The sequence below is a fragment of the Magnolia sinica genome, chromosome 2 (assembly GCF_029962835.1).
Source record: "Magnolia sinica isolate HGM2019 chromosome 2, MsV1, whole genome shotgun sequence".
Lineage (NCBI taxonomy): Eukaryota > Viridiplantae > Streptophyta > Magnoliopsida > Magnoliales > Magnoliaceae > Magnolia > Magnolia sinica.
Window position 1 is genome coordinate 15,950,162 of NC_080574.1, and position 13,484 is coordinate 15,963,645.

Here is a 13,484-nt window from a genome sequence, read left to right on the forward strand (position 1 = left end):
AGGTATGATTTTTGAGGCATAAACCACCCATGCCGGGCCTTGCGTGTGGACAACCCTAATCCACACAGCAACCTGCAATGTGTACTATAGAGAGAGAGAGAGAGAGAGAGAGAGAGAGAGAGCTCTTCCATGTTTTGATTCTTCAAGCTCCACCGCACCATCACCTCTAAGACCCACTTTGCCCATCATTTGATACATGTTCGAACATGGGATCGACACATAGGAGGGACAATATTCGAACATACTTCATACTATGATGAGGCCTTCTAGATGATCCATATTGTGAGCCCTGCATGTACCTTGAATAATAATCCACGTTGTTCTTCGTTGGGCCTATATTGGGATGGTCCATGTCCCAAAATGTCATCCACCAGACAATCCCAGAAATCCCAGCCAAGGTGTAGTACTTGGTAGTACAAACATGTTGGACCAAATGAAAGCACGACTGGGTCTAGTCCTGTCCATGAAATAAATAACAGGGCTCAAGCGTAATGGGGCTCAAGGAAGCAAAGCCCACCAACACTCAGCTCATTAATGTTAAGCTCGGCAGTGGAAGGCCACCTGTTGGACATTTAGTTGAACATTTGGATCATTTTAAGGTGGAGTACTTGGGTTGCAAATGGGCTACACTGGGCTGGGTCGAGCTGGGACATGTCCAGATTCATCCCACAAACTAAGGACTCGTATCAAGTCTGGCACACCCCAGGCCATGAGCCTAGGAAACACAATTAGGCCGCAGCCAAGTCTCAGCTAAATGCTAAATAAGTAGGGATATTGAAGGCCCAATTGGCCTTTAGGCAGATGCAAACCCTAGTGTAGGGCCCAATGAGTTATTGGGATAAAGCTCAGACCCATGGTCAGACCATTGGCTTAGGAGCTTTGCCCAATAAAAGCTTAAAGTGAGCTGGATTTGGGCTATGGCTGTGCCAGCCAGGTCTAGTGGCAATCCTAATAATGTCTGAGTGTTAAGGACCCTTTATATACATTAATACGCCACCCTCTAATGACTCAAGGTTTCAGATAAAGTGGTTGTTTGATATAGTATTAGAGTAATATTATAATTGGCCCACATGAAGGATAATGTGCAGATCTCATGGTCCGTTTTACTATTAATAGTGCTCTTAGATGCATTGTGACATGATCTTAGTTGCATTGCGACATTTAGACTGCTCTTATATTGCAATATGCTCTTAGATAATCCAAGCCATTAATCCGACTCTTTCATATCTTTTGCGAACCACAATACACTATGGTGTCAAAAAGTCAAAATAAGTGATTCATGGCTCTTATAAAAAGAAAATTGATTCTTGAAAAATCTCGATAGACCACTATATATGATAAGCACGTTAGGTGCTTAGCTATACGGTTTCATGAATACTTATATACATCTCTTTATAACAAACATCAGGCTGCTCAGCAGGTGCTTGGTGGATTTTGGTCAGGCGGGGAGTTAATATGTTAAGTAACCCATACATTATGATTATATAAAGTCAATCAACAAGCGGTTGCAGCTCAATGCCGAACAAGCAGCAACAACAGAGCTTTGAGAGCACTGGAGCATTTCCCATGATCTAATTAACTTTTTAGGTGCATTTGATTATTAGGTGCAATCATTTCTCAACGCATTTCTTTAGACAAGCACTCCATTTTTTTTTTTTTCTATTTCCTATAGGTAAATCTTTCTTAGAACATAAAGTGTGAATTAAACCCATGTTTATTAGATGCCTTCATATGTTCTGATTGTACACTTGAAAACCTTGCAAGCATAGGATTGTTGACAATGCAAAAAAAGGACCTCATTTGAATAAATATAAATAAGCAGAAGCTAATCTTACGTTAATCAAGCTTTGAGCTTTCAATTATTTGGTCATGGGTTATTAGTGATGTTCCTAATCTAGTGGCATTTACATAATCTTGAGGAGTGTGAGCAGGGAAGCCCGGGAAAACAAGCCCAATGACCCTGAGCATTCTCAAAACCCATCCTTCTCTATAATCTCGTCCCTTGATGTATCCGATGGCGAAGCTTCGTACTACCTCCCACTCTGCAGTCAGTAACTTGGGCAAAACCGTCCAGAGTGAGAAATAGTTCTTGTTTGGTTCTTCTGCCACGATCTGCTTCATGATCAACGGACACCGAATAAATGTGAATAAACTTGAATATCTTTATTATGAATATAGTGCTTGTCATAAATAGAAAAGTTCTGTTTTCTTGCACCGTAATTGGTCAATATCATCAATGTCGTTGTCAGTACTGCAATAAATGCAGTGTGATGATGTGGCGTAATCAGATTAAACAAACAAAATATTTCTGTTTATGACAAACAAATGATTCAGATTACTTTATTATTATAAAGAACAATGAAATTAATGCATATACAATACAATGAACTAAGGAGAATTAGCGTATTTGGACCATGTTTTTTTTGGTTACTACAAATGCGGCCCATTGTTCTGTGATCTAGGCCGTTGATATGATGGTCCCATTGTCAATTGCCTCTGCATGGGAAATCTCCCAGTTGGGAAGATCCTAGCCCTATGATTATTTGTAGGGTGGCACTTGTCGATCGGGACTGGAAAGGTCTCAGGCCTGAATTTTGAACTGCTCAGGACAGATCCATTCCAGGCGTTGTCAGCCGTAACTGGTGGCCCACCAAATAGACCGTCGAGGAAGAAGCATATCCCATTCAACTAAAAACGGACAAAGACTAATGGATCTTCCCTTCATGGAGAGAGTTTGGTCCATGGGGCATCCATGGTGGGGCCATCATATCAGCAGTTTGGATCACTGGACCATGGCTTCCCCCTTCTTGAAATCAGGTAGGAAGAGATTTTGCTAGAGGCAAGATAGTGAAGGATACAAATAGATGCATGTAAAACTTATTGCTATTTGACCATGTGACCAAATCATCTCATGTATACTCTAACAGAGCGTGATAAGTATTGGAGGTTTGCTGATTTCACACACGTGCCGTATTGCATCCACACAGTCGCATGTGTCATAATGTAATACGATTGAGATCTGAGCTAGCTTTCCATATCATGTGAGCTACGTACACTGTTTATATTTTCAGCTGGCACAAAAATGATGCAGTTTCATATCTCTGGTGGGCCACAACTTATCAAAACAAATGAATGGCGAGAAAACCACAAATATACTTTGCACGTTTTGGTCCACCTGAAGAGTACTGTAATTGTGTGATTTTAGGCAGAAGATATAAGCATTAGACTCTTATTTTTAACCTTATGGAAAGCTCATATATGACACGTGTTTCATATTTGCACGCGTGCTTGTATGGGGACGTGTAGTGTGGACTTGCAAAGCTCTCAGTATAGAATGGAGAGAGAGAGAGAGAGAGAGAGAGAGAGAGAGAGCCCACCTTCCCTACGTAGAAGCTATTGTAGTAGAGGCACGTCCCAAAGTGCTTGAACCAGAGCGTTGTATCATCATAAGGCAACCTAGGCACAATATCGTTGCTATAAACGAACCTATAGTAACTCCCACCATGCTTATTCAACTGCTCCATAACAAACTTCCCAAGCTTCTCATCCCCTACCCTTGGCTGCCCAAACGTGTACACTCCAGCCAACCTTTCCAACATCCATACCTCTTTATGCACCGCCAAGATCGCTGGAAAGAGGACCGCCAGAGCCCCACCTAAGCTGTGGCCCGTCAGGATGAACTTTGCATTATCATTCTTCCGCAGTACATCTCTTAGTTTCTCTCGAATGGCATAATAGGCATATGCAGGCTTTTTTTCACCTTGTTCAATCTCCTTTGGCCACCCTTGGTTTTTTTGTAGCCCTAGAGCTTTCATGAAACCTGCATGGACCTTGCCCATGCCACGGAGCTCATAAAAGGAGAAGTCGACATCAGTGCTCCAATCGACTGCATTGAAGCTCTCTGTGCCTCTGAATGAGACCACGATCAGCTCAGGAGCCGTTGATTTGTCCATGAGCATGAAGGCTTGTGTGGAGAATTGCTCTTGATAATCTGTCGAAACATCAAAACATAGGTTATCTTTTATAAATAAAAGCGCATTATGGACAAATCTCATGGGTATGTGGAAGCATCAAACTTATGAGAAGTGCTCAGGTGATTTTTCGCAGCACATAGGACAATGTGGTGTACACGTGTGAAATCCAGGCCATTCATTAGGTTGGGCCACTTGTCAACATCCCCTGCCTTGAAAATCATGTGGGTCTACTCATCATCTTAGACGTGTATGCTCGATATGGTCCGTTGGCCATCTTCTTTCTCCCCATTTCATTTTTCCCACACATACATGAATCTTTTTACAGGGAATGTTGAGATTGAGAGCAGGGTTTACTTGAGAGTGTCTCCATGATGAAATTTTAAGCCTCTTTGTTGAGCTTGGAAAATAGGAGAGACTTATATTTTCTTTGAAAAGTTTAGCTGAAATAAATGACACAAAACGTTTATTTGACCGGGCTCTCCTTTAGATGAGGATGCCAAACAATTGAATATTTCAACCTATTGATCATACATATATATAAAAGTTATGGTAATTGTTCATTTTCAAAGGAAAAGAATCGGTGGCCGTTGAAATAATCCAATTAAAAAAAGCTTTTATTTGTAGGGCCTAGCCTCTCCTCAGGGTTGTTTGGAAGCCAAGGATTGGAGAATTTTGAACTGTTTTTTTTTTTTTTTCGTTCTTTTGTAATTCTTTTGGTCTATATGGTAATGTACAAAGCTTTTCTCTAATCCAATTAAATTATAGGTGGTCTGTTCCCACCTTTTGGTTAAAAAAAAGAGGGAGCTTTAATTTTATTTATTATCTTCCCTACATAATGACCGAAACTTGCCGTGTAAACCATTTTGATCATTGAAAGATAACCCAGATTCAAAGCTTGAAGTTCTGATGTATCATATTGCAATGTACGGAAGATGTATTGGACTCAACGTCCTCTTTGAAAGTAGCTTCTAAGAATGTACTTGGAGAGAATAAAAATAATACAAGAATGGCCACAATAAAATCTAAGACTTTTTCTACAAAGCGTGTTCTTGAAAAATGATTTCCACCAAAACGTTGACCCCATTTAGGGAAAATGACATTTTTTGAAAAGTATTTTCACCTAATAGACTTGAGGAATAAAACTTCAAGTTAACATTATGCAGTTTTCTTACTATATATGTATTTCATTCTATTGTGGATAGAGTATGAGTTTGCAACCAAGTAGGTAGCAAACCTTGCATATGATAAAATGAAGCTGAGATCGTTTTCATTCATCTTGAATTTATGGTGATTGGTCTACTCCTTACTCCTCTTAGAAACAAATATGATTAGATGAAATTTTGAAATTTAAGTTTTAAAATAACTTTTACAATTGGAATATTTTGCTAGCAATCCCATCTTCATGGACTGTTACTGACGTTCCCTATCCTTTGAATGGATTTTGCTAACATGTAGGATGCTTAATCATTGATCTGGATAATTCATTTAGTAGCAACACGAATTTGAGAGCAAGCTATGCTGCAAAAATCACCACGATGAGATAATCACACGAATTTGAAATTGGGCCAATTTGTTACAATCTTCTGTTTTTTTACAAACGACGTAAAAGATTGCATGCTTAGAATCATCAAACCAAAGTGTTAATTTGGAATCATAAGCAATACGAAGTAAGTTCTATTAGTAGATATTTGTAGTGACTATCCCACCACGACTTGCTTCTAGTTGTGTAAATGAATGAATGGTCAGATTGATGCTATATAAGTCACCCCATGTGCCATTAAAAATGATAAGGGACTTCGTGGGGAAGTTAGCAAAACCCTTTTCAATTAAACATGTTTAAAAAACAACTTTGAAAAACAAATCCTCGTAGATAACATTTAAAATAACTTTAAGATCCATTTGCCATTACTTCTTAGAAGTGAGTAATTTGATTAATCAAAAACAATTTTATGAAATTACTTAATAAGAATAGCTTAACGTGTGTTTGGTTGCACCGAATTTCATGAAATATCAAGAAATTTTGCATAAAATCAAACTGATTAATCATTGAATTTAATGATATCTGGCGCAATCAAATGCAAGGTTATGCAAAAAATATTTTAATGGTTCATATCGTCGGACCACTCAGCACGTGGGCCCCGGGGGATGCAACGCATCTGGATGTGGTCGCAGCATAGGCAACATCGCTCCACTTCTTGAAATAACCAAAATTCCATCCATGGATTGAGTAATTAAAGAAATAGCTAAAACAGTAGAAAGTTTTAGCCAGCTTCTTACCGTTCCAGCAATGGTAGTACTCCACGAACTCCATCTGCGTTTAGTCAGACAGATTATGGGTCAATCATCTTACTCTACCGTGAAGATAAAGATGGATATATAATTTCCTGTCAGGGGTAGTTTTGGTAACACGAATCATACCTTCCATTTGTCTGTGACCGTGCTTTTGATGAACGTTTCGTTCTCGTAAGATAATTTAGCAGCCATCACAGAGAGGGCAGCATGATATCTATTGTCGCCTTTTTTGATGTCTTTATCTAATCCCAGCCGTTCATCTAAAAATCCGATGAAAGATTTGTAGCTTGCCGAATCGAGATCAGGGACCGGCTGCACCTTCCCTACACAACAATAAGATTCCTAGTTAGCCTAAAACCAGTTACCAAAACCGAGTAATTTCTTACAGGGGTGGCAATCAGATGGGCCCGAGCTGAAGGGCTAGGGCTTAGGCCACTAAACATGGCTATTGAGGACTGGGCTAGGCTAGGCTTGAAATCTAGGCCTGCTGTTTCAACAAGGCTGGTATTAATAATTCAGACTATAAAATTCTTTTATTAGTGTATTAGACTATAAAAATGATCACAAGCAAGGTACCCACATGGATGGTACTGGATCGTCTTCCCACCAAGATGTTACTTGTGTGTACGACATCGATGCCGTGAAAATGGTAGGCCCTACCATGAAGATCACCTTGGATAGAAATGAGGCCGTACCAATGATCAGGTGGACCACTTCGTTTTAATCAATGGCAACCGAGAGTTTGGCTCAATATTCAAGGTGATCTTCGTTGGACATGCCAAAAACGAGAAAAAAAAAAAAAACAAAGGAAAGAACGAAGATAAAAATTAATAATGGGATAACTATTGATGACAGAAAATAGGCGGTATGGAAAAGTTAGCCCACGCTCCTTTGCCGACAAAATTGTCCAAGTCAAGGGTGTAAGAACTCTGTTTAGTGGGCCTTACTGATCAACGGTCTGGATTCTCATTCAGTTGGACTGGATGATTGAGTAGAATAGTGGGCCCCACTTCAGGTGATGCGCTGCGCAGTCTATCTGCGCAGCTTTGCGTACTAGGGTTGGAATGCTATAACTGTCTTACGCAGACAGTAATTTGAGTTGTACTAGGATGCTACAATGTGGAGCATGGGAGAGAGAGTTGTGATGGGTTTCAAACTCTTTCTCCACAGACTCTATAAAAGAGAGCTGGGTCTCCGATCCTACACTACGGCAGAAATTCGAGTCCCATCTTGCGAATTGCAGAAAGGGTGTGAAGGAGAGGAAGATCCTAAACTCTATAAGAATTCTGGTATTCTGGTATTCTTATCCGGCTTCTATGGCGGCATCCCATCTAGGTAAGCCATCTGAACCCCTGATCGCCATGTCCCTTGCACAGACAGATCCGTGGATCTATTCCGCATATATTTTAAGTCCCACAAAGGGTTAAAGCTGTCCAATTGGAGTAAGTTTCGGGATATGGCCCACTGAAGGGGAACGCTCTCTATTGAAAGACAAATTTCATTTTATAAGAAGTCTTGATGGGATAGTAGAATTTTTATATAGATAATTGTTATCTAGATTTTTGTATCAAAGAATTCAATTATAAAAAAGTGCAATGATTATTTTTTAAAATCTTGTCACTTTTTTAATTCAAATAATTGGAATTGTCACCCTCATAAAAAATTCATTTTTCATTTTCATTGATTTCCATGGAACCAGTAATACTCAGACATGACTTAAGAAAGCAATCAATGATGAACCCTAACAACCATATTAATCTAACTTTTTTTATTGGACTTATTTTTAAATAAAGGCACATTTGGATATTACCAAATAAGTTACTTTTTAACTTATGCTAAATAATTTATTTTTTTCAGTTAAGTTAGTTTAGTAAGCATCATTATAAAAGTAATTTACTAGTTAAAAGCTATAAGCTATTTTTTTAAGCTTTTCAACTCATAACTTTTCAACTTCTCTCTCTCACTATCTATGTCAAAGTAGGCTCTCTCTCCTAGTCTATATCAAAGGAAGCCCCACACGGTGGACTGTCTACATCGGACGTGGGGCTCACATGATAGACAATCAACATAAAAGGTGGGCCCCACATGATGGATGACCCCATGTTAATGCAGGCCCACATATGGATGGTCCACATCAATGGTCAGCTCATAATAATAAAAAACCAATATCCAAAGTGGGCTGATATGATGGACAACCCACTTCAAAGGTGGGGCCTACATGAAGGACAATCCACATCAAAGGTGGGCTCCACATGATGGGTGGTGGACATTGAAGCTGGGCCCCGACATGATAAATGACCCATATTGAGATGGCCCCACATGATGCACGATCCACATCAAAAGTTGGCCCCTAATGATGAATGACCCACATTTAAGGCAAGCCCTATGTGATGGGCAATCCACATTGAAGGTGGGGCACACATGATAGATAATACACATCAAAGTTGGGCTCCACATAATAGATAATTAATAATGGTGGGTTCCAAATGATGGACGGTACACATCATAGGTCGTCACTAATGATGAGTGACCCATATCCAAGGTAGGCTCTGCATGATGGACCACCCACATCAAAGGTGGGGCCCACATGATGGATGATCCGCATCAAAGTGGGCTCCACATGATAAGTAGTGGATATTGAAGGTAAGTCCCACATGATGGATGACCAACATCAAAGGGGGCCCTACATAATGAGCGGTGAACATAAAAGGTTAGTCCCTAATAATGAATGGCCTACATCTAAGGTGGGCCTTGCATGATGGACAACCCACTTCAAAGGTGGGCCCACACAATGAATAATTCACATCAAAGGTTGGCCCCAAATGATAGATGTTGGATGTGAAGGGGACCAAACAGAGTTGAGGGATGATTACTTGTGATGTTAGAAGCCAAATATGCTTTTCTACTTTTTTTTGTTGATAATTATATTATTTACTAACATATTTATCTGCTTAATAAGTAGAAACCAAAATAAGCTACTTGGGGCATAAATATCTTATTTTAAGTAACGTAAGATCCAAACGCCCCCTAAATGACCTTGATCTTCCATATTAATGAATACTGATGAAATGGTTTATATTTGTTAGACAGGTGTGATTCTTTCATGGTAGCCCAAAAGCTACCCATTGAAAGCATGGAACGGAATGGATTAAGAGATGCTCCATTACTTCTCTATTAAATGGAGCCTCTCCATTACTCCTCCATGAATGTAATTGATTGTATTAGTCTCCTAATGCAAAAGGAGTTATTATATATAACTTGTAGTGCTCTAACAGCAGCAGAGCATCTCTTAATAATAATATAGTAATAATGATAAAGTATTGGTAAGAAAATTTCATGAGATTATCAAAATAGAAATGTCCCATCAATGCTCTTCGGGACCTTCCTAAAGTCTCAACGGTAGATAGTAATCCTTACCTGAAAATTTATGCTATCAATCTTTCACAAGTATTTTTGTACGTACGCTTAAAGAAAAAAGTTAAAACTACCAAATTTGCAACTTATTAATTTGTTTTGTCCTCAACCAACACTGTATATGTTTTTTTTGCATTCTTTCCCCACATAGCTTTTGAGTGCATGGAGTTGTTAGGTAAGATTGTTGTGACCGTAAAGCAACAGAAATGTAATGTAATTGTAAGTTTTCAAGACTAAGCCCTCCTAACGTAAGAAAGTCCGAGAAAGGGAATAAAAAAAGCTAGAAGTAAAGGAGATTAAAGGACACGTCTCCACAGCAGAGGTGGCCATGCTCCAGGTGGACTCGGATTGCCTAGTGTAGCACACATCACCATGTGGGCACTGGTCGGTGATGTAAAAATTCCGTGGCCCACCATGGTGTATGTGTTTTATCAATGCCGTCTTTCTCTGCTCATTTTAAGACATGATCGAAAAAATGAGGCAGATCCACTCCCAGATGAACCACACCCTAGGAAATAGTGGTGGTTGAACGCCCACCATTAAAAAACTTCTTGGGGCTGCCTAAGTTTCAGACTAAGCTGATATTTGTGTCTTCCGTTTACACAGGTCAGGTCCGTATGACCTACTCAATAGGTGGATGGCAAAAAAACATTACAGTGGGCTCTAGGAAGTTTTTAATGGTGGGTGATCAATCACCACTTTTTCCTATAGTGTGGTCCACTTGAGATTTGGATCTCCTTCATTTTTGAGATCATGCATAAAATGAGTTGGAAAAATGGATGGACGGCATGGATAAAACATATACTTCATGGTTTGGCTTTTCCAGCACCGACCGGCACGGACGCTGTGCTACATTACACCAGCCGAGTCCGCTCCAGGTGATCGGGGTCTGAAGTATGCCGGAGCTCATCGGAGCGTGCGGAGACTTTTGGGCGAGTTATATCTTTTAACCATTTATCCATAGATGGAATGGTTTTGGTCATTGTACACGTGGCCACGCGGAGACCATGTGAGAAACGCCTAAAGTAGTCCTATAGATACGAACGAGGAGCGTGTTGAGCACTCGAGCGAGTGCCATACGTGCGTGAGATGAGATCCAACTAGCTCATCAGACAGATTCCACCCCGGCAGCACCCTTACCAAATACAGTGAGGGTTAAGAAAACCATTCCCAATCCTTAGCCGTCAATTTCTTTGATAAAGTTTCCCCACCACACAATCAGATTGGCTCTAATTTTCAAGAACAGGCAATTGCACAGTGGGGCCCATCTCCTGAACGGTTTAGATCTCTAGAATGAGCTACACACTGATACATTATAGTCGAGTGTAAAAAAAGTGCACTCGCTCGAGTACAATTAGCGATCCTCAATTTGAGAAAGAATCGCGGAAGGACATGGGAAGATTTTCCAAATGTCCAGCTGCTTTTCTTAATAGTAATTAATACATAGCTAATCTTTGTCCTTTCGTCATTATAATAAGGAAGACTTATCTTGCATCTATAGAATGATATTAGGTGGTTGCTCTGTCATCTGCATTTATATTATAATCCATTAGAGGTCTGATCCACTGCAATGCCTGTAAAATAAGATTATCTACAATTCTTGCACGTGCGGCCCACGTTGTTGTGTTCGTGGTATCTAGCATGTATAAAAGGGTCCCTCCTGTGAAATTGGGAAGCTTAAAAAATAAGGCTGATCCCACCGTCATTTGGGCCTGCATGTGTGTTGTGGTTGTTTTATACTGGTGTAGCTGTATCTGACCATATATGTTGTTTTTATGCCATCCAACCTGAGATTCAAGTGCCTCCCACCATTATGATGAGATTTTCAAAAAATCACACGACGGGTCACGTGATAGAAAGCACTGGACAACCACCCAAGAACCTCGAAATTTACGCGACAGCCCACACGATGGTTGGATTGTTCTGATTTTTTAGTGATTTCAATTTCACGGTGGGATTGTCCCTCTGTAGGGTTTAGATGACATGAAAAATCACCGGGGTAAGAGCTGTAAAATAAGCTTATTCTACCAGCATTATGGAGGATTCTCTGTTAATAATGATAATAATAATAATAAAAACTAGAACAGAACGATGCTGTGCAGCAGTGCGCATGCGTGCAAACGCAAGATCAAAGTCCTCTCTTACTGCCCATATTCTCCCATTCTTGTATTTTGCGCACAGGTGTTGGTGGAAATTTACCTTGCCCTTCATCATTGTATTTTGTGTGCATTGAAGAAAAATTAAGAAAGGGTTGGGAACCAGGGACATGGTCGTACACATGCATGCAGGCGGAATATAGAGAGGTGGTCAAGTCATCAGGCGCGTGACGAGCGACCAAACATGAAATGGTCCAGTCATCAGGCGCGTGACGCATGCAACCATGCATTGCACACCTGATGAGGGAACTTCCATGGTTTTCGAACATGATAGAACCAATCTAACCTATTGAATTAGGACCTTTGACTATTTTTTCCTTTCCGAACCGTCCATCACAAAATACTAGGATATATATATATATATATATATGATAGTGATATGAGAGAAGGAAGGGAATTCACCTTGGAGTTGATTTAGAATGAGTGCATAGAAATTCGTGTTCTCTGAGAGAAGGTTCAGCCACCTCTCGATCGCTGATCCGGCCCAACTCAGTGGATTCTTTAGACGGAGGAGAATTACTTGGGCGGTGAGGGAGACACAGATTAGCCATCGGCGTCTGGCTTCTGTTATCTCTGTGCCGCTTGGGCAATCCAGGAATTTGTTATGGTCGATGTTCTTCGAAAATAAGAGGCCGAAAAGATCGGACACTTCTCCCTTCTCTGGCTTTAGGAGTAAATAATCGTCACAGAAGTCGCCGTCGCAGGCCATGGAAGCAGAGAGAGAGAGAGAGAGAGAGAGAGAGAGAGAGAGAGAGAGAGAGAGAGAGAGAGAGAGAGAGAGAGAGAGAGGGGGGGGGGGGTTGGTTTTGGGACTTGGACAGCATTATCAAAGTGCTTATAAAGTGCTTTTCTCAGGCAGAGAAGAAAACGTGTTGCGGAGACTTTGAATACAAGAATAGTATTTCCCAGAAGCTGAGCACGTTCCAAATAGGAGTCTGGCCCCAGATAGCAGAGTGTTCGTAGTTTTTCTACGAATACATGACTTATATGATACGTGTCCGGCCTCCCGTTGCATTGTGTTCGTAGTTTTTCACTTTTGAGAAATCGGGCCCATGGCGTGGTAATCCAAACCATTAGTTTGTTGTTTCCCATCGTGGATGGCCTATTACTAATTTTTTTTTTTTTAAAAAAAAAATCCTCAATTGAGTATCTCATCCTTTTGATTGGTGGCCTATAGAGAGACGGTTAAGAAGTTGAACACAACAACGGTCCGTATTCAACTGAAAAGGGTCAAAACATTAGAGGCTGGAATCTCCGAATCAGGGATATTTTTGGACATTCCCCCATCCCATCTCAGAAGGATATATACAGCAGACCAACGGTCTGGATTATCGAAAATATGGCCCCAGATGGCAGAGATGGCCCGATTAAAATATGCAAATGATACAGTGTGAGATATCAATAACGACACCGTTTCATCCCATCAGGAATAAGTGGGGGCATTTCGAATCGTACGGTCAGAATAAATTTATAATCGGACGGTGATTAGTATCATAGGCTGTGATCTTTTCTTCTTCCATACTTTTCTTTCTCCTTGCTCCACGTAATCCTCCACGTGATCTTTCACTTTCACATGTGCTGGTGAATTAAGTTAGGTGGGCGGCTTTCTTTAGAAAAGTATTATAAAGCGTGTTCAAGCCAAGTCTCG

General features: G+C 40.4%; 1 protein-coding gene across 1 annotated transcript; it reads right to left on the reverse strand.

Annotated features, from left to right (window-relative positions):
- Positions 1–1,693: 1,693 nt before the first annotated feature.
- On the reverse strand, positions 1,694–12,604 carry LOC131236420 (triacylglycerol lipase OBL1-like). Its single transcript, XM_058233563.1, has 5 exons — positions 12,239–12,604; positions 6,393–6,589; positions 6,252–6,285; positions 3,378–3,991; positions 1,694–2,112 (listed from the first exon to the last, which is right to left on the reverse strand). Exons 1-5 carry the CDS (start codon positions 12,543–12,545, stop codon positions 1,837–1,839), a joined length of 1,428 nt encoding a protein of 475 aa, XP_058089546.1. The 5' UTR covers positions 12,546–12,604; the 3' UTR covers positions 1,694–1,836.
- Between the last annotated feature and the right edge of the window lie 880 nt (positions 12,605–13,484).

What these genes read in the sequence shown, in the direction of transcription:
- LOC131236420 (XM_058233563.1), bottom strand. Translation starts at nt 12,545, where the DNA reads ATGGCCTGCGACGGCGACTTCTGTGACGATTATTTACTCCTAAAGCCA. An exon ending in CATTCTAAATCAACTCCAAG is followed by an intron (nt 6,590 to 12,238) that starts GTGAATTCCCTT and finishes ATTGTTGTGTAG; the next exon opens with GGAAGGTGCAGCCGGTCCCT. An exon ending in GTACTACCATTGCTGGAACG is followed by an intron (nt 3,992 to 6,251) that starts GTAAGAAGCTGG and finishes ATGTTTCGACAG; the next exon opens with ATTATCAAGAGCAATTCTCC.